Consider the following 21,432-nt stretch of genomic DNA (forward strand, 5'->3'; position numbering starts at 1 on the left):
CTGAACCTAATAACTGGTTGGGCCACCCTTAGCAGCAATAACTGCAATCAAGCGTTTGCGATAACTTGCAACGAGTCTTTTACAGCGCTCTGGAGGAATTTTGGCCCACTCATCTTTGCAGAATTGTTGTAATTCAGCTTTATTTGAGGGTTTTCTGGCATGAACCGCCTTTTTAAGGTCATGCCACAACATCTCAATAGGATTCAGGTCAGGACTTTGACTAGGCCACTCCAAAGTCTTCATTTTGTTTTTCTTCAGTCATTCAGAGGTGGATTTGCTGGTGTGTTTTGGGTCATTGTCCTGCTGCAGCACCCAAGATCGCTTCAGCTTGAGTTGACGAACAGATGGCCGGACATTCTCCTTCAGGATTTTTTGGTAGACAGTAGAATTCATGGTTCCATCTATCACAGCAAGCCTTCCAGGTCCTGAAGCAGCAAAACAACCCCAGACCATCACACTACCACCACCGTATTTTACTGTTGGTATGATGTTCTTTTTCTGAAATGCTGTGTTACTTTTACACCAGATGTAACGGGACACGCACCTTCCAAAAAGTTCAACTTTTGTCTCGTCGGTCCACAAGGTATTTTCCCAAAAGTCTTGGCAATCATTGAGATGTTTTTTAGCAAAATTGAGACGAGCCTTAATGTTCTTTTTGCTTAAAAGTGGTTTGCGCCTTGGAAATCTGCTATGCAGGCCGTTTTTGCCCAGTCTCTTTCTTACGGTGGAGTCGTGAACACTGACCTTAATTGAGGCAAGTGAGGCCTGCAGTTCTTTAGATGTTGTCCTGGGGTCTTTTGTGGCCTCTCGGATGAGTTGTCTCTGCGCTCTTGGGGTAATTTTGGTCGGCCGGCCACTCCTGGGAAGGTTCACCACTGTTCCATGTTTTTGCCATTTGTGGATAATGGCTCTCACTGTGGTTTGCTGGAGTCCCAAAGCTTTATAACCTTTACCAGACTGATAGATCTCAATTACTTTTGTTCTCATTTGTTCCTGAATTTCTTTGGATCTTGGCATGATGTCTTGCTTTTGAGGTGCTTTTGGTCTACTTCTCTGTGTCAGGTAGCTCCTATTTAAGTGATTTCTTGATTGAAACAGGTGTGGCAGTAATCAGGCCTGGGGGTGACTACAGAAATTGAACTCAGGTGTGATAAACCACAGTTAAGTTATTTTTTAACAAGGGGGGCAATCACTTTTTCACACAGGGCCATGTAGATTTGGAGTTTTTTTTCTCCCTTAATAACGTAAACCTTCATTTAAAAACTGCATTTTGTGTTCAATTATGTTATCTTTGACTAATAGTTAACGGTTTTTGATGAGCAGAAACATTTAAGTGTGACAAACATGCAAAAGAATAAGAAATCAGGAAGGGGGCAAATAGTTTTTCACACCACTGTATACCATTTGATTTTTTTTTAATGCAAATAGTATAGTCTGCAACTTATTACACCCAATGGTTTAATGGTAAACTCTTAAAGTATTCTATTTGGTGTGCTGCTCGTGAGTCTTGTGAGAAACTGTTCTCTTCAGTTTGCTTTTGCTAGCTTAATGACCATTGGGACTTTTTCACTGCTTTTTATTTTTGGTCCTTTAACACTGTTTGGCATAACAGAAACCCATGACACTGAAGGAGGTATTTTCTTGGTTACTGACCACATTTATTTCTTTCCACAGCTTTTTTCCAATTTATATAAAGAAATGCTGTATCCTCCTACCGGAGAGTGGGCTTTATTAGCCTGTACTCATGAGAGTGGGGGAAACAATTTTTCAATAATTGGTGCCCTTTGAGTTAGCTAGTTTTACTTAAACTTTTATTAGGTACAACGAGGCCAACAAAGAAAAAAAAATGCACATATGCTATTAGGCATGGTAAAATAGAGAATGAAATTGGTTTTGCAGTTGAGTAAAAAAAAAAAAAAAGGGAAACTTTTTATCTAAATAGTCCTTGTGTGAGTTACTAGGGAAAAGTTGACAATGCCCAGGAAAGACTAACCCTTCTAATCTAGATGCGCTGGCATTTGGACAAAGTTTGACAAAATACCAGTTATACCACAATAGATGCACAGACCAGCAGACCTTATGCAAGTTCTCTCTTCTGGGGTAAGTCTGGTGGCTCCGATCTGGAACCAAAGATGATGGTGGAAAAGTAAGGTCTGAAATAAAGTTGACTGTAACATTCTGCAATACTAGAACCCCAAGTAAACAGGTCACAGTTATCTGTGAAGCAGGAAAACCCCCTGATGGCATCAATCCTTACTGACGCTCTTTTAATAACACACAAGAAGAACCAACCGGGAACCTTCTTATCCCCAATCAGTGGCTTGTGAGCAACATGTTGCTCACCAACCCCTTGGATGTTGCTCTCTGTGCCCCCAAAGCAAGGTAGTTGTTTTTGAATTCCTGATGCCAAGATCAGGCAAAAATTCAAGTCAAAAAGAAGAAAAACACACAGTAGCGGGCTGGTGCAGGATCTGCATAACCAGAAGCTCTAAGAAAATGTACAACTGATATAAAAGATCAGGTAGAACAAGATCAGATGACAAGCACAGAGAAGTTAAGGTGGCCCCAAATAAGGCAAATTACAGTATTTGTGAGCACTTCTGCAGTATTGTTGGAGTGGTCTCTCGCATAAAGTCTTGATTTTGATGATGTCGTTTTCTAATTCCATATTGACTGTCTAGTTCAAAAATAAAATTTTAAATGCCAGAATTAATTAATTGCAATATAACTTTTTAAATGGTGTTTGTGTGCAGAAGCCGAGTTGCGTACGGTTGGTTTTGGGAGTGGGGGGGGGTTAGGGTCGGGTGTGTCTACTGCTGTCTGAGGCAGAAAAGAAAAATGTGTGTGTTTATGTCTAGTATATAGAAACAATAAAAAAAAATATAAAACCTATAATTCAGTCAAAAGGATTGCCAACTTCTAAAGAGAAAAATAATGCAATTTCTATATATTTATCTTCCTTCCCTATTAATAACATTGGCGTCAAAGCATCAGTTTTGCCAGTAAAATATCTGGCAACCCAACTAATAAATGGTCTTTTCAGCTCCTGGGGCAGGAGAAGAAAGAATATATGCCAAAATATTAGGCACGCCCCCAGTGATTGAAATCACTTACTTGAAACCCCTGGCTAGTGCTCCTGTTAGGAGAAAACTGCACCGGCCGGGGTGTATGCAATCGCAGTAGATGAAAAAGCCTACTAATGAAAAAAGCCTGCTTTTTCAATCAACTGCACATGAGTTGGCCCTGGAATTCTGAAGAAAGTAGACAGGAGAAAGAGGAACGCTTGCTCACATTATAACTATAAAGATTTTAATTCATCCAGGTCATGGTATACATATATATATATATACATATGTATACATCCAGGTCTAGTATACATAAATCTAAAGCAACTGGACTTGTTAAGTAATCATTGAATCAGTGATTACTCAACAAGTCCAGTTGCTTTAGATTTTCTCACATATAGCAGCACCAGCCAGTGGTATCAAGTAAGCGGTTACAATCACTGGGGGGTGGTTGCTTAATATTTGGCACCGTCCAGTGATTTAGCATTTTCTTCTTCTTTAAAGAGTGAGCTCTAAATCATCATCTTGGCAAAAGGAGCCCTTCTAAAAGATACATTGGATCTGTCATTTAAAATCAGACCCCCCTCCCCCAATGCCTGTGTGAAGAGAAAATAAAGAGACATGCTAAGAAGGGGATATAGATACTTTCTATATTTAGAAAGTATCTAATTTCAGTGTGATGAAGCTTATATTAAATTTTAATTTTCACTATCGTTCACCTTTAAGGAAGACTGTACGTTTGGGGCTCTGCTGTGCCTTCTAATGCTGCTGTCTGCACCCAGTGCCAGTTTTTTTTTTTTTTTTTCAGTGCAGAGAACAGCATTCCCCAGCATTCCTCTGTATGTGAGCATACAAGTGCCCTTGCACTTGTGCCCCAGATTAATAAAATGACTGCTACTTATTTGCCACTTGTAGATTTTTTTTTTTATTTTTTTTTTTAGTTGTAAAGTGACAAGAGGGAACAGTTGTTATACAGATATGGGACCCATTATCCAGAAAGCTCCAAATTTCCCATAGACTTAATTTTAGGCAAATAACTAATTTTTAAAAATGATTTCCTTTTTCTCCGTAATAATAAAATAGCACCTTCATATTAGACATTAGTGGAGGGTACAAACGAGGAAAGATCGTAAGTGTAACTTGTATGGCTACCTTTAAGGTAATTGCTTGAAACATAGTAAGTTAGGTTGAAAAAAGACATACGTCCATCTCGTTCAACCATAATGCCTATATATAACCTGCCTAACTTCTAGTTGATCCAGAGGAAGGCAAAAAACCCCATCTGAAGCCTCTCTAATTTGCCGCAGAGGGGGAAAAAATGGCAATCGGACCAGTCCCTGGATCAACTTGTACTAAGAGCTATCCCCCATAATCCTGTATTCCCTCACTTGCTAAGAACCCATCCAGCCCCTTCTTAACATTATATAATGTATCAGCCAGCACGACTGATTCGGGGAGGGGATTCCACAACTTCACAGCTCTCACAGTAAAAAATCCTTTCCGAATATTTAAACGGAACCTCCCTTCTTCTAAACGGAGTGGGTGCCCTCGTGTCCGTTGGAAGGACCTACTGGTAAATAAAACATTAGAAAGGTTATTATATGATCCCCTTATATATTTATACATAGTTATCATGCCACCTCTTAAGCGCCTCTTCTCCAGTGTAAACAAACCCAACTTGGCCAGTCTTTCTTCATAACTGAGACTTTCCATATCCTTTACCAGCTTAGTTGCCCTTCTCTGGACCCTCTCTAATTCAATAATGTCCCGTTTGAGCACTGAAAACCAGAACTGAACAGCATATTCTAGATGGGGCCTTACCAGTGCTCTGTAAAGGGGAAGAGTAACCCCCTCCTCCCGTGAATCTATACCCCTTTTAATACAACTCAAAACCTTGTTTGCCCTTGCAGCTGCTGCCTGGCATTGCTTGCTACAGCCAAGTTTATTATCTACAAGGACTCCAAGGTCCTTCTCCATTATGGATTTGCCTAGTGCAGTCCCATTAAGGGTATAAGGGGCTTGCATATTTTGTCTAAAGTTTTGAGATGCAAATTACAGAAAACCCCAGGTCTTGAGCATTCTAGATAACAGGTCCAATACCTGTACTGGTTTAGAACTGTGTAGCTACCTCCAGGTGTTATAGAAGCTTTCCATATGTGATAAACATATATAACATTCATGCCAATGCTAAAATGGAAATTTATTTTTATTAAAAAAAATTTGACAAACAATAATAACACAGTCTGCATATGCGATCCCCTCTAAAATATGGATTTTTTTGTCCCCAGACATATTCAGCATCATATTACATTTTAGCAAATTATATTGAATAAATATACTAAAATCTTAAAGAATGTTTGATTGTCTCTTGAACTTTTTTCATTATTTGATCAGTGTTTCAAGCTTTTCTCATGTAGTTTTGTTTATTTTAGGTGGGCTTGTCACAGGAAGCTCAGGACCAAATGAGAAAAATGCTATGCCAGAAAGAATCCAATTATATCCGTCTGAAGAGGGCCAAGATGGAGAAGTCCATGTTTGTAAAAATCAAAACTCTCGGCATAGGGGCTTTTGGAGAGGTGTGCCTTGCTAGGAAGACTGACACCAATGCTTTGTATGCCATGAAAACCCTGAGAAAAAAAGATGTTCTTCTTCGAAACCAAGTGGCTCATGTAAAGGCTGAGAGGGACATCCTTGCTGAGGCTGACAATGAGTGGGTTGTTCGACTCTATTATTCCTTTCAAGATAAAGACAATCTGTATTTTGTCATGGATTATATTCCTGGTGGAGACATGATGAGTTTGCTAATCCGAATGGGAGTCTTCCCTGAGGACTTGGCCCGTTTCTACATAGCTGAACTCACCTGTGCTGTTGAGAGTGTACACAAGATGGATTTCATACACCGTGACATCAAACCTGACAATATTCTCATTGACCGAGATGGCCATATCAAACTTACTGATTTTGGCCTCTGCACTGGATTTCGGTGGACACATGACTCAAAATACTATCAGAGTGGTAAGCAGGCAAATTCATTTAAGTAAGCCTATATTGTAGTAATATGCTACATACCAACTGATTATTGTAACATATTACATTTATAAAATATAAAAATCAGTTTGTTTAAAAAATATAAAATACAATTTGCAGAAACTGTAGTTTAGCAACACTAGCAATCTGCCTTTCCAGAAATAAAAAAGTATACTTGAACAAAGGTATTTGTGGAAATGAATCTGTATGTATTTAGCAGTCCAGTAACCATCGTTAATTGATAGAGACATTAAGTGCCTGAATTGTTTAGTCCCTGGAAACTCTGCATTGCTCACTGATGAGCAGAAAGGCTAGTTTATCTTTTCATATAAAAGTATTTTGAAGGAATACTATCATGGGATTACGTGTTTTTTTTTTTGTTTTGTTTTTTCTTTTTTCAAAACCGTTTTTCAATCAGTTAATAGAGCTTTTCCAGCAGAATCCTGCATTTAAATCCATTTTTCAAAAACACAATTTTTTTTTTATATTTAATTGACATTTCACATGGGGCTAACCACAATCTTCATTTCCCAGGGCCCCACAGCCATGTGACCTGTGCGCTAATAAACTTCAGTCACAATTTACTGCTGTGCTGCAAGTTGGAGTGATATAACCCCACTTCCAGCAGTCAATCAGCAGAACAATGGGAAGGTGTAGCAAGATAGCAGCTCCAGATATCAGAATAGCACTCAATAGTAAGAAATCCAAGTACAGCTTGTGACTCCTCCAGTTACATGGGAGTAGGAGAAACAATAGGTTACCTGAATACAGTTCTAATGAGTAGCGCTGGCTCCTTCTGAAAGCTCAGACTGAGGTACAGTGATTGCTGCCTACACACCAATATTACAACTAAAAAAAAAAGTACATTTGTTGGTTCAAGAATAACATTTTAAATGGTAGAATGAATTATTTGCTGTGTAAAAAGTGTAATTTAGAAATAAAAGTATTCAGGTATTGGACCCCTTATCTGAAAATCTATTATCCAGAAAGTTCAGTATTACGGAAAGGCCATCTCCCATAGAATCCATTTTAATCTAATAATTTACATTTTTAAAAATGTTTTCCTTTTTCACTGTAATAATAAAACAGTTTCTTGTACTCCATCCCAGCAAAGATATCATTAATCCTTATTGCAGTCAAAACCATCCTATTGGGTTTAGTTACTGTTTAAATAATATATTTTTAATATATATATATTTTTTTTCCATATATTTTTGGAAATTACACATTACCCCGAATCTAAATTTGGAACCCATGCCTTTCTGCTCCAAAGTACCAAGCTGCAAAGCTTTCCTAAAATTGGCGATTTTTGAGATTTCCTAAAATCAATTAAAAACTTTTACTTTGCAGCATCCTAACTCCCACATACTATTAGGTACCAAGATAAAACATCCTAATTATTTACCCCAGGGGTCCACTGAACAGTTTGATGCCTAATGTGCATAGATTTACCTAAGTATGTGGTATGTAGAGGCCTCAAGGTGAAGATACCCCATACAATCTATCATTTCTGTAATTTTAGCTATTGCTAAACCAATACATTGACTGCATTTTATGTGGGGTAAAGCTATAAAAAATTCACCCCCAGAAAACCATATATTTTTGGAAAGTACACATTCCCTCGATTCTGAAATGGGTACCCATGTATTTCTACTCCAAAGTACTAGCCACAAAGCTTTTCTAAAATTGGAGATTGACAGAACTTCCAAAAATCACCTCAAAATTTCTACTTTGCATCATAGTTTCTCTCACAGGTCATTAGGTAATCATATAAAACAGGGGTCTCAAACTCGCGGCCCGCGGGCCATTTGCGGCCCTCGGTACAATATTTTGTGGCCCGCACCAACGCTGAATGAATGGATCGCGATTTTTATTGCGATTCAAGGGATAATGCAAGACACGGCGGGCGGGAACTGCTGATTGCGGAAATGACGTTATGCCATCACAGCAGTTATTATGGGAAGACGTAAGGAGCTAATTGTGCACACAGAACGTCATCCCATAATAACTGTTATGATGGCATAACGTCATTTCCGCAATCAGCAGCTCCGGACTTTTTTTTGTGAAATTCCTTATGCGGCCCAGCCTCATCCTGACTTTGCCTCCTGCGGCCCCCAGGTAAATTGAGTTTGAGCCCACTGATATAAAACACCCTAAATATGAACACGAGAGGTCTACCGAACAGTTTAATGTAAACCTATGCATATTGGACATCAAAGTACATGGCACTTAAAGACCACAAAATATACCTTGTGCACACTTTTCATGGCTTACATTTACCTAATTCATAAACACACTGGCAGTTTTAGGTTAAACTGGCATAGGTTTACATTAAACTGTTCGTGTGGTGTGTGGTAAAAGAGGCAAAAATATAGGGTCACCCTGAAAACCATATGTTTTTGGAAAGTTCACATTCAGACAAATCCAACATGGGTAAAGACGCCTTTCTACACCAAATTACCAATCTGCAACATTTCTAGGTGATTTTCAGAAATGCCATAAAAAATGCCAACTTTAGGAAAGCTTTGCAGTTTGCCGCATTAATCTCACACAATTGTTTACATACGAAGTCAAATCACCCTAAATGAAAATAGTGCATATGAATGTTCTCGTGAGCCAACTCAGTTTCTAGAAACAAGAACCCCTATTTGCATATTATGCGTTGTAGTACCCCATCCTAACCCCTGAAAGCCATATATTTTTGGAAAATGTACATTTGGAAAAACCTAACATGGGGGTAAAGACACCTTTCTACACAAACACGATAGATTCTGCTTGACATTTCATGCTGACATTTCCTGAAAACTGGAGGATGCATCACTCTAGGGCCAACACATATTTGAGAATGTAGATGTAAATCTTCGCACAGACTGATGCGATATTTAGCGCATTTAATGTGTTTGGGAATCATGCGTTAGTATTATTTCTACGTGTGAAAACGCATTGCAGTAGCGCACAATTTAACGCATGCGAAATTACTTTGACGAATTGGTCGTTATTTATCGCGTCAGTTTTAACTCAACAAAACGTGCGATAACGCTTTTCGACCTTTAGTGAATCAACCCCTTTATCTTTACATTTTTTTTTTTTTACATACAATGACACATCACCCTAAATATGAACGCCAGAGGTCTGCTTAACAGTTTGATGCCCAATATGCATAGATATGCCAAAGTATGTGGTTATGTACGGACCCCAAATAAAAGTAGTACATATCAATTTTTTCACCTGCCAACTCTGCTTCTGCAAACAGTGCCCCCGACTGCATGTTATGTGCCATAACACTCCTAACTGTACAGAGACCCCCAGAAAACCATGTATTTTTGAAAACTACACATTCTGACAAATCCACACCTAACTACCAACTGCAAAGCTAAGCTAAAAGAAATGCAACAAACAACAATGCAAGTGTAAAACTGCAATATAATTATTAAAGAAAAAAATTAAATACAATTAGGCAAGTCAATGAAATAACAATAGTAATTATGTTACAGCGTGGTTAGTGGTCAGAATACCTGATTGAGTGGTCACTCTGTGAAATAAATGTTTTTTAGGGGAAAAATAAAAGACAAAATTATATAAAATGAGAAAAAAAAGTATATGCGTGTCTGTTTCTGTATACTTAAAAGTGTGTCAATGTGTGTATATGTTTTTGTAAGTATGTAAATATGTACAAAATCAAAAAAGGTAGAAAATTAAAAAAAGAAAAGGCAGAAAAGCAGAAACAGCTATTTAGTAAAAGGTGTGTGTGTGTGTGTGTATAGGTAAAAAAAAAAAAAGCACTGAGGGTCCCAGTGTCTCTTCTGCAGCAGGAAGTGAGTGAGTGGTGGGCTCAGAGGGGCTGCTGGAGGAAGCTGTCTTTAACAGTATACACGAGTGCGATAGTCTCTGCTGTTAAAAGCCGAGTCCTGTGACAATCTTGTCGCCGGACCAACTTGCCAGTTCCCTTTGGCTTGTTGCAAAAGCTGCTGGTGCAGAGAGAAACCCTTTTCTGCCAAGAACGTAGGTGCTATGTGCTTGCCAGATGAAGCCTTTTCTAAAATAACTTAGTACCCAGGTGCTTGGCAGGCAGGCCTAGATTTGTAGCAAGGCCACAGGCCCGGGCCTAGCCTCCCCTAGTTGCTCCCCTACGGAGCACTGGGGACTGAACACCTAAAAATCTTCAGTGCGTCCTCCCCCCAGTGTTCTTTATGTGAACAAAAAGGGGGTGTGGTGAATGGGGCGGCTACTGGGTGCCCCAAACGCAAATCCAGCGCTGTTGACAGGGAAAGGGTTACGTTGTGTTAATGACATTCATTTGAAATAGGGCGATATGGCAATGTAGGGAAGAATCCACTATGCGACGATCGATTGATCAAATCCTAGCCCGACTCCTTCCTATACAGAAGGAAGGGCAGAATTGATAGTCGCATAGTAGATTCTTTCCTGCATCGCCGTATCGCCATATTTCAAATGACCGGAAGCCAAGTTTTAGCAGGTATTTTCTAATAAAGCATTTAAAATAATAAATGGTGTGCATGATAGGGCAATTAATTGGGGCAGGGTAGAATAGATTTTTTTTTTAGTGTTACTTTTCCTTTAAGCATTGTGAAACCCAAGCAAAAATGCAACGGATCTGTCAACATACCCCCCACATGTAATGACAGTTAATCAACCTTGAAGTCACTGCTCTGCATCCTGATGTCATTAGGCCCAACTCTGTTCAGTTTTTGTTGAGGCCATTGGTGGTAACCTTATTTATAACAAATTGAGAAAGTATTTAATTTTTATTAGAATGCAATACTGACCAGCAAAAACTAAAAAAAAACTCCACTATATAGTGCTGTTCTTATGCTTAGTAAGAAAATATTTATTGGGCTGATGGCCTTGGGGGGGGGGGGTTTAAATATTTTTATTATCCAGTGTAACTTTAAAAAATCTAGCTGTATTGTTTCTGAATAGTAGCTCTAGTCCAGCAATAGTCTGGGTGGAGCAAATATTTCCTGTGTAAGAATTTTTTCTGATATTTATCTTATGTAATTTTCTTTTTAGTATTATAATATATATTATAATTATATATTATTATAATATATCTTGTTAAAGAAAAACAAAGCTTTTATGCTGGTTGTCCAAACTAAGTCAAGAACCTTAAGACAGATTACATTTCCGTATATTGCTTTGCATCTCGCAATAAAGAAACCTAAATGTATTTAAAGAGTTTTCTTTTTTTTTTTTTTTTCTCCAAATATACATCAACCATGTTTTACTTATTTATGTAGGTGATCACTTGCGACAAGACAGTATGGATTTTAGCAATGAATGGGGTGATCCAGCAAATTGTCGCTGCGGAGACAGGCTTAAGCCACTAGAATGGAGAGCAGCCCGACAACACCAGCGGTGCCTAGCACATTCTTTGGTTGGGACACCAAACTATATTGCACCCGAGGTTCTGTTACGTACAGGTAGAAAGTTTGTTTTATGTTCTTTAAATGGACCAAAAGAATTATTTAAAAAACAGATTTAATCACTTTAGCTTTTGTTAAAGTTACTAATATTTTCTATATTTATAAATATTTGCCTTAGGTTATACACAGCTTTGTGATTGGTGGAGCGTTGGTGTCATACTCTATGAAATGCTGGTTGGGCAGCCTCCATTCCTTGCACAGTCTCCTGTGGAAACACAAATGAAAGTAAGCAAAACAAATAAAACAAAACAAAAAAAAAGTAACAAACATTTATTTTTGTTATTATTAGTATGTGAACCTATGCAGAATGATTCTAAATTGGCAGATACCACTGCTAGATGTCTTCTCTAATACAGATATCTTTTCTTGTATTCCTTGAACAAGGGTATATATGGCTCCTTTAACAATTCTTGTATGGGGACTATAACATAGTAAGTTGGGTTGAAGAAAGACATACGTCCATCACGTTAAACCATAATGCCTATATCTAACCTGCCTAACTACTATTGTACTATTGTACAATAGGAGAGTTGTGGGAGGTAAAAAGTAAAGTTGTGGCAAAGCTGTTGTATTAGATTGCAACCTTAGAATTGTTTAAATGTTGCAAATGTTTTATTTCGTAATTGCATAGATAAAAAAATATTACTTGGATATAGTGACCCCTTATGCCACCATCAATCTAATGCCCATTCCTGTTACAAAGCAGGATGATGAGGGACTGGATGGATATCCCTCTTGCTGCCATTACCACCCCCCTTCAGATTTTTTTTTTTTTTTTAGCCATCCTACATCCATGATATATGTAAGCATTAGATTTATACCTTCTGTTTTTATGTTTAATTTTTCTTACTGGTGGCATGCCCCTTTTGCAGCCTTGAACTTCTGAAGTAGAACTTCTGAACATGTGATACCGCTTTACCGTTTGTAATAGCATGCTCTTGCACTGTCTTTTGGCCTTTTATACCCAGGCATTCACTCTGTTTCTCTGCAAGGCCAATTCAGAATGGTTTGGGGCAGGTATGGCGGAGAATTGCTATTGCCCTTTCTTGGAGGTATGTCTGTGGGCTGCCAGCATAGGATACCTTCCAGCTAGCACTCTGACTTTATGTTTCAAGATTGATTGTTTCTATTTTCACCTACCACTTACTTGCCACCTCTAATATGGAAAGAATTTCCCTTTTTTTTTTTTTTATTGAAGCCAAAAATTTTAGGTTCACCTGGGTTCATGGTCCCCAGGAACTGCAGTTGCATTAATAGTCAATAGGCTGTTCTTTCTGCGCCTCTGTGGATTATGGTGGTGGATCAATCCTAGTGAAACAGGGCTTAAAGATGCTGTCAAAAGGGGTACAGGCCCAGGTTGCACCTACACTCACAGGTCTTTTTTATTTTCACCTGCTGCTCCACTCTACATTGCTAGTTGCCTTTTTTTTTTACTTTTTTTCCCCTGGCTTTTCGGTTTGCTTTGGTAAAGCAAAAGGCAAAGGGGGCAATTCCATCTCTGCAGCGACTATCTTTAGGGCAGTAGCAAATCAAAAAGCAGATAAAAACTATAGATGCCTTCATGAAGCAAAACCTCTCACATCTGTTTTTGTAGCATAAGACATTCAGGGGCTAGGATTCCTGGATGGCTTCAGCAGTTTTAGACCACTCTGATAAGCACAGCTTCTTTTAATAAACTAGTCTCCTCTAGGAGACAAAATCTCTCAGTGGAAAGTGGCACCCATTTCTCAACCCCTTCTTCCTATGTAAAGGAAATAGGGCTATATCAGTTTTGCTCTTTCTCTTGGAGTAAGAAATTGGTGACACTATGGGGCTGATTTACTAAGACACGATTTCGAATCCGAATTGGAAAAATTCCGATTGGAAACGAACATTTTGCAACTTTTTCGTATTTTTTTTTTTGCGATTTTTTTTTTTTACGCAAAAATCGTAAAGATGCCGAAAAACTCACGTTTTTACGCAAAAATCGTAAAGACGCCGAAAAAAAAATCGCAAAATTACCGATCATTACGAAAAAAACGCAATCGGACGCATTCGGCCCGTTCGTGGGTTAGTAAATGTGCCCCTATAAATAGCCCAATGTGCTGTTATCATAAGGTGAATGAGTATTTAAACATTTTACCCTAGTATACCATTAAAGAAATACATGTCCAGGTTAATACACAATAACCAAATAAGGTTTATCTAAGGGTGACAAGAACCATATTACTTAAAGGGGACAGAGAGAGAGAGAATGAAGGAATGAATGTAGTTAGGAACCATTACTAATAAAAGGCTCCACATTTTCCACTCTGGTATGGCTGACTACAATCATGAAGCAGTTCCTTTCACTGCAGCATCCAGACTTCAGAAGTCCTTGTGTCAGGTGACATCATTCAGGCACAAATTGTAAAAAGGAGTGCTCCGTTTGACAGGCACAGCTCAGGACTGCTTAGGTACTTAAAGGACATGTAAACACTATAAATCTTTACCATGTCTTTAGGTTGGGCACATATTCTCCCTCCAAACTGCATTATTTTCTCTGTCTGATTTCCCTCCGTTAGCCTGAACTGTCCCATTTTCCAGATTCAAAGCTCTGCTTTAACCAGGTGGCCATTTTCTATCTGCTACATCATCACTGACATTTGCATATCCAGACACGCCTGATGACCTTTCTCAGAAGTTTTTTTCTAAAGTAACTTTATTAGCAAACCTCATCATTGGTGTACATTCTCTTACATAGTAAACTGCATTAAATCTTACCTCTATTTGTAATGTATTTTAATCATATCTTGCTATATCATATATGGATGCATAAAATTTAATTAAATATAATTCATCAATTATATATATATATAATTATAAACATGTAATCCCACTCACATGTACACCCCGTCATGCATATAATTCCACTCACATGTATAATTCATATAAAAAAAGTCAGGTAAAGAAATATGATTAAAGATATAGCTGTTAAAAATGATATAAATAGTTTTCATTAATAATCATACAGTGAGTAATTCATTTATTGGAAATAAAATATTTGCCAGGAAAGAAAAATGATTAGAACAGTAGTAATAGAACAGTATTAGTAGAACTGTAGTAGTAGTGGAACACTAAGTAGTATAGGGGAATAGACAATACTGCTTACATGTGCTTTTTCCAGGTTTAAAATATGCGCAGTCACTCAGAGGGGCATTCCTCAACCTCACTGTAAGAAAACAGACGCTGCTTTAAATTAAAGTTCCATTCCTCTATCCTAAAGGGTGGCCTCTGTGCGCCAACTGTTCTTATGGGAAAAAACACCCTCTATCTGTGTATAATTCTCTCTATTGTATTTGTACTGAGTAATCATGTCCCCTCACAAGCGCCTTTTTTTCTAGAGAAAACAACCCCAACCTTGACAGTCTAAAATCATAGTTTACATTTTCCATTGCATAACCTAGTGTAAATATAAATAACTACTATACTTGATGAACCTAAAACAAAATTACATTTTCCCACCAAGAGAATATTATTATCAACAACTAAACTAAACTTTGCCAAACTAAAAATAAAAACATTTTACTGTGGAGCAATACACTTGAGGTATTAGCAGTCCAGGGTACAGAGGAGTCTACTGGAGAAAGACTTCTTTGAAAAGAAAATTAAGTGCACAGTGTTGTGACTTCCAGATTTTTTATTCTGTTTCAGGGGATTCCTCATGCTTTTGAGGGTCCTTTCTTTTACAAGCATAGCCAAGGGGTTGTTGTTCAAGAACTAGATCACAAATATTCTGAAACAGAGTTGTCTTAATCATCCTGACTCTCTCCAGTATGTCTCCAGTTCCAAAAAAAGGCCACTGCTGTAACTCAAAAGAAGCTTTTCTTATTTATCCCAGATGTCAAGGTGGATATATTGTTAAACAAAATATTTTCATGTTCATTAAACATAAACTGACATTCCAATAGTCTTGTTAACCACAATGTTTTGCCCTTGTGGTTAAGCACCAGTTATATAGCTCTATCTTTGAGTGTTTATTAAAAAAACTTCCCCAGTGACATACATTTATCTGGTCAATATACAGAATGTGACACATTGGGGAAATCATTCATTAGCCAGTAGTAACTAGTAACTGGATTGGAGGATATCTGATGTAATTCCAATATTTAAAAAGGGATTATGATCTCAGCATGATAATCCTGTAAGTCTGACATCTGTTGTGGGCCAGCACCCAGCCCCTGAGAATCTTAGCCACCTATTTATTATGTTATGTAGAACAATTGACAGATACCATAAATGATGAAAGTGAGTGTAAAGAACATAAAAAGTGGCCTGGCTAAAACTGAACAAACCACTATGTACACTGGGGTGTTTCATGAGGCCCAGCGCTAAGGAAAAGAATTGAGCACACTTGCATTTCCACCGTCCCCTGTATCAAAAAAATGTTCCACTTTTTTTAAGGGAGCCATACTCTCAACACGCGTCTTTTTACTACTGATATACAGCAGAACCCCCATTTTACATTTTTTCAGGGGACTAGAAATAAATGGTGTAAAAAAAAAAAAAAAGGAAAATATATAATCTAGGAAATACATTAAATATTGGTGGGACTACAAAAACAATGGTGTTAAATAAAGGAAAAGTAAAATTGATATTTTTCTGTACTTTGGGATTAGTTTTGCTTGGAATACAAGCTCCTCGTTTTCTTTTTTTACATAGTTACATAGTTACATAGTTACATAGGGTTGAAAAAAGACCTGTGTCCATCAAGTTCAACCCATCCAAGTAAACCCAGCACACCTAACCCACACCTACCAATCTATACACTCACATACATAAACTATAAATACAACCACTAGTACTAACTGTAGATATTAGTATCACAATAGCCTTGGATATTCTGATTGATCAAGAACTCATCCAGGCCCCTCTTAAAGGCATTAACAGAATCTGCCATTACCACATCACTAGGAAGGGCATTCCATAACCTCACTGCCCTCACCGTGAAAAACCACCTACGCTGCTTCAAATGGAAACTCCTTTCCTCTAATCTAAAGGGGTGACCTCTGGTGCGTTGATTGTTTTTATGGGAAAAAAGAACATCCCCCAACTGCCTATAATCCCCTCTAATGTACTTGTACAGAGTAATCATGTCCCCTCGCAAGCGCCTCTTTTCCAGAGAAAACAACCCCAACCTCGACAGTCTCACCTCATAGTTTAAATCTTCCATCCCCTTAACCAGTTTAGTTGCACGTCTCTGCACTCTCTCCAGCTCATTAATATCCTTCTTAAGGACTGGAGCCCAAAACTGCACTGCATACTCAAGGTGAGGCCTTACCAGGGACCTATAAAGGGGCAAAATTATGTTCTCATCCCTTGAGTCAATGCCCTTTTTTATACAAGACAGCACTTTATTTGCTTTAGTAGCCACAGAATGACACTGCCTGGAATTAGACAACTTGTTATCAACAAAAACCCCTAGATCCTTCTCCATTAAGGATACCCCCAACACACTACCATTCAGTAGATAGTTTGCGTTTATATTATTTCTACCAAAGTGCATAACTTTGCACTTATCAACATTGAACCTCATTTTCCAGTTTGCTGCCCAGTTATCTAATTTTGTCAAATCGCTCTGCAAAGCGGCAGCATCCTGCATGGAACTTATAGTTTTGCACAATTTAGTGTCATCAGCAAAAATAGAAACAATACTGTCTATGCCCACCTCCAGGTCATTAATAAACAAGTTAAACAGCAAAGGCCCAAGGACTGACCCCTGCGGTACTCCACTAACCACACTGGTCCAATTAGAAAATGTTCCATTTACCACCACTCTTTGTACTCTATCCTTCAGCCAGTTCTCTATCCAATTACAAATATTATGTTCTAGGCCAATATTCCTTAATTTGATCATTAACCTTCTGTGAGGTACTGTATCAAACGCTTTAGCAAAGTCCAAGTAGATGACATCAACTGCCATTCCAGCATCAAGGTTCCTACTCACCTCCTCATAAAAGGCAACTAAATTAGTCTGGCAAGATCTGTTACGCATAAAACCATGCTGGCACAAACTAATAGTATTGTGAACTGCAATGTATTCAAGTACCCTATCCCTTATTACCCCTTCCAAAAGTTTTCCTACTACTGATGTCAGACTAACAGGCCTATAGTTTTCAGGCTGAGAACGGGATCCCTTTTTAAATAACGGCACCACATTAGCAATCCGCCAGTCTCTTGGCACCATGCCAGACCTCAATGAATCCTGAAAAATTAAGTGAAGAGGTTTGGCAATCACAGCGCTCAGCTCATTTAATACCCTGGGATGAATCCCATCCGGCCCTGGACCTTTGTTTACCTTTACATGTTCAAGTCTCTTTTGAATTTCCTCCCGAGTGACCCATGCGTCAGTAGCTAAATTACTAGAACTGGGCATATTACAAGGGAAGCCTTCATTATCTGGCTCCTCAGATGTATAGACAGATGAAAAATAAGAGTTCAAAATTTCAGCTTTTTCCCCGTTTTCATCAACCAACGTACCCCCCCGTGATAATAAAGTTCCCACCCCTTCTTGCTTCATTTTTTTACTATTCACATAATTAAAAAATAATTTTGGATTCTTTTTACTCCTAGCTGCAATATCCCTTTCCATCTCTATTTTAGCTTGCCTGATAGCTTTTTTGCATGCTTTATTTGCTTCCTTGTACCTGATGAAAGTTTCCGCTGTCCCAGCTAACTTGAATGCCCTAAAAGCACGTTTTTTCTTACCAACCTCGACAATAACACTTTTATTCAGCCATAAAGGTTTTGCTTTGCGATGCCTCTCCTTGCTTACAAGGGGGATATACTGTTGTGTATACCTACAAAGCAATGTTTTAAAGATGTTCCATTTTCCTTCTGTGTCTAACCCCATGAAAAGCCTTTCCCAGTTGACACATTGCAGAGATGCCCTTATACTGGCAAAGTCTGCACGTCTAAAATTGAGTGTTTTAGTTACTCCCTTATAGCGCTGTCTCTGCAGCATTATCTCAAAGGAGACCATGTTGTGATCACTGTTCCCCAAATGCTCACCCACACAAATGTTAGAGATAAGTTCATTATTATTAGAAATCACCAGGTCCAAAATAGCGTCATTCCTAGTGGGTTCTTGAACTGCCTGAAATAAAAAGTTGTCATTTAGCATATTTACAAACCTACTAGCTTTTTCTGACTTAGCCACCCCATTACTCCAGTCAATGTCCGGATAATTAAAGTCCCCCATAACAACAACTTGACCCAGTTTTGAAGCCTCCTCCATTTGCAACAATAGCTGGGCCTCATCCCCCTCATCTATACGGGGTGGTTTATAACATACACCAATGATCATTTTCTTTGTGACCTTCAGCCCTACTGAAATTTCTACCCAAAGAGATTCGACGTTTTCATTGGTAATGTCTTTATTACATGGCTTTAAGTCTGACTTTACGTAAAGAAGATATCCACCCCAAAGGGGAAAAAAAGAGGGTTATTATTGAACCCAAAACAAATTAGTAAATTGGTAAAATAAACTTCCTAATAGTTAGTGGCGGTAAAACAAATAAACAATCACAAAGGTCAAAGTCAAAGAAAATATACCTAAAACATTCATAAGCCCGGGTGTATAAACCCCAGGCCCGCCACTCTTGTGTATACTCTCGATAAAGGTAAACAAAGTACTTCTCACCAAAGTTGAAAATATGGTCCGGGTGCTGCTAGCCCCGAACCCGTAGCCTGGGGAGCAAAATTTTCAGTCCACTGCAAAAACGGCTTCGTCAGCACTCGGAACAGCCATGGCATTTAAAAGAAACCTTTATTCATTCCATTTAAAAACACATAGAGGCCTTACGCGTTTCGTGCACTAGGCACTTATTCATAGGCATATATTGGACAAACGAAAAAAGATTTAAATAGTCTATGCATTAGTGACATCACACAATTAAAACCAATAGAAATCAAGGAGGAACGAAAAAAGGTGGGATTACAAACGAAACAAGCAATTAACCATAGCCACTTATTTAGGAGGTACATAACAGTTAATGTCAAAAGCAGAGTTCAAACCATGTGGATGGCGAGTGCCCAAAAGAAAAATCCATTTAACTTCTGCTCTTAAAAGTCTAGTCCATAGATCACTATCTCTCTCATCTGGAAGGATTCTATCTATTACTTGGATTTGCAACAAAGAATCATCCCCATTGCAACAATTTATAAAATGTCTTGAAACTGGACTGTTTCCATTCTTTGCCACTATGTGTCCAATGTGCTCCCGCATTCTACACTTCAGTGAACGGATTGTACATCCCACATACTGAATAGAACAACGGGCACAAGTTAATAGATATACTACATGATGGGTATTGCAATTAGCATAAAATCGCATTTTAAAAGTTCTATGGGTAACCGAACTCACAAATTCTACAGAGCAATTGACATGTGTACAAGTGATGCACCTCCGTGCGCCACATCGATATGTTCCACAAGTCGTGAGCCATGTAGATTTAGCTGATTTTGATTTCAAAATTGTCGGGGATAGAACATTTCCCAAAGTTGGAGCTCTGCGTGTAACAAACTTACATCCATTTTTTAAAACGGAAGCAAGTTGAGAATCATTATATAAAACCGGTAGAAATTTCTGTATAACATTTTTTATTTCATAAAACTGTCTACTGTATGTCGTTATGAAAATAGGAACATTAAAATTACTTACAGATTGTTTTTTTGTTGACTTTACGTAAAGACAAACCCCTCCACCCTTTTTAATCTCTGTCCCTCCTAAAAAGTGTATAACCATTTAAATTCACAGCCCAGTCACATTTATCATCCCACCAGGTCTCAGTGATACCTATTAAATCATAATTTTCAATACATGCAATAGCTTGCAGCTCCCCTAATTTACCCGACAAGCTACGCGCATTAGCCAGCATGCAGCGGAGATTATTACTTCTCCCTCTGATGTTTACATTAGCTAAGGGAGAATTAGAGCTAAGGCAATTATGAGACTGCTTTCCTTGTAACGGAAGCTCCTTATCTGATAAACTATATGCCCCCCTCACTCCTCCCCCACAACCCTTTGCTAGTCCCCCTACCCCGTCTACACTAATTTTCCCATGGAATTCTAGCTCACCCACCCCCCCCCTTGTCTAGTTTAAACACTCCTCCAACCTCTTAACCATTCTCTCCCCTAGCACAGCAGACCTTCCTGATTGCTGCTTTACAACACTTGTAATATTGATAGTTTGTAGTTTTTATAGGTATTAGCTTCTTTACATCTCAATTAAGCCACATAGGGTGTTTTTTTTTTTTTAAACCCTTTTACATTTCTCCCTTTACGAAATACTGTTATGATTTAATATAGTTTTAAGTGGTAAAGTTTGTTGTTTAGAATGTTTGTTAACCCAATGTATGTATGTTAACTAAGTTAATGTAAAATTGTTCAGAGTGCTCTTCTAAGCACTTTAGCAATTTACATTATTTTTTCTTTACCGTCAATATTAGACATTTTAGGCCATTAAAAAAACTGCTAATATCAATATTGGAACAACAGCACTACCTGCTTGTCATTTTGATAGACTGCCTACAGGCAGGAAAAAACAAACCCTGAGCAGCAACATTTAAACACGCTGTTTCCTGGCTGTAGACAATCAGCCAAAATGACCAGCAGGTGGCACAGTTACAAAACTAATTGTATTAGCAGGTTTTAATTGCATAAAATGTCTAATATCTTAGGAGTAAAAATAATAATACTAAAGTGCTAATAGTGCTTTGAACAATTATACATTTTACATTATTTTTTGATAATGCCTTCAAACAGATTCATAGAACCTAGCATTTAATGTTTCTGCGTGCAGCAGTCTCCCCTGGCAACACATCCTGTAAATTAAGTGTTTATGAAATATAGGATGGCACACCGCTATATAACATAC

The 21,432-nt window shown here is 38.2% G+C and overlaps 1 protein-coding gene across 2 annotated transcripts in view; it reads left to right on the forward strand.

Moving 5' to 3' along the window:
- Positions 1 to 21,432, forward strand: part of lats1 (large tumor suppressor kinase 1) — a 58,975-nt gene that overhangs the window by 20,229 nt on the left and 17,314 nt on the right. For both annotated transcript variants that reach the window (XM_018094273.2, XM_018094274.2), the window contains exons 5-7: positions 5,498 to 6,080; positions 11,351 to 11,533; positions 11,655 to 11,761. In XM_018094273.2, coding sequence (XP_017949762.1) covers positions 5,498 to 6,080; positions 11,351 to 11,533; positions 11,655 to 11,761 — 873 coding nt within the window. The remainder of the gene's footprint in view (positions 1 to 5,497; positions 6,081 to 11,350; positions 11,534 to 11,654; positions 11,762 to 21,432) is intronic.

Source organism: Xenopus tropicalis, chromosome 5 (assembly GCF_000004195.4).
Source record: "Xenopus tropicalis strain Nigerian chromosome 5, UCB_Xtro_10.0, whole genome shotgun sequence".
NCBI classification, from domain to species: Eukaryota; Metazoa; Chordata; class Amphibia; order Anura; family Pipidae; genus Xenopus; species Xenopus tropicalis.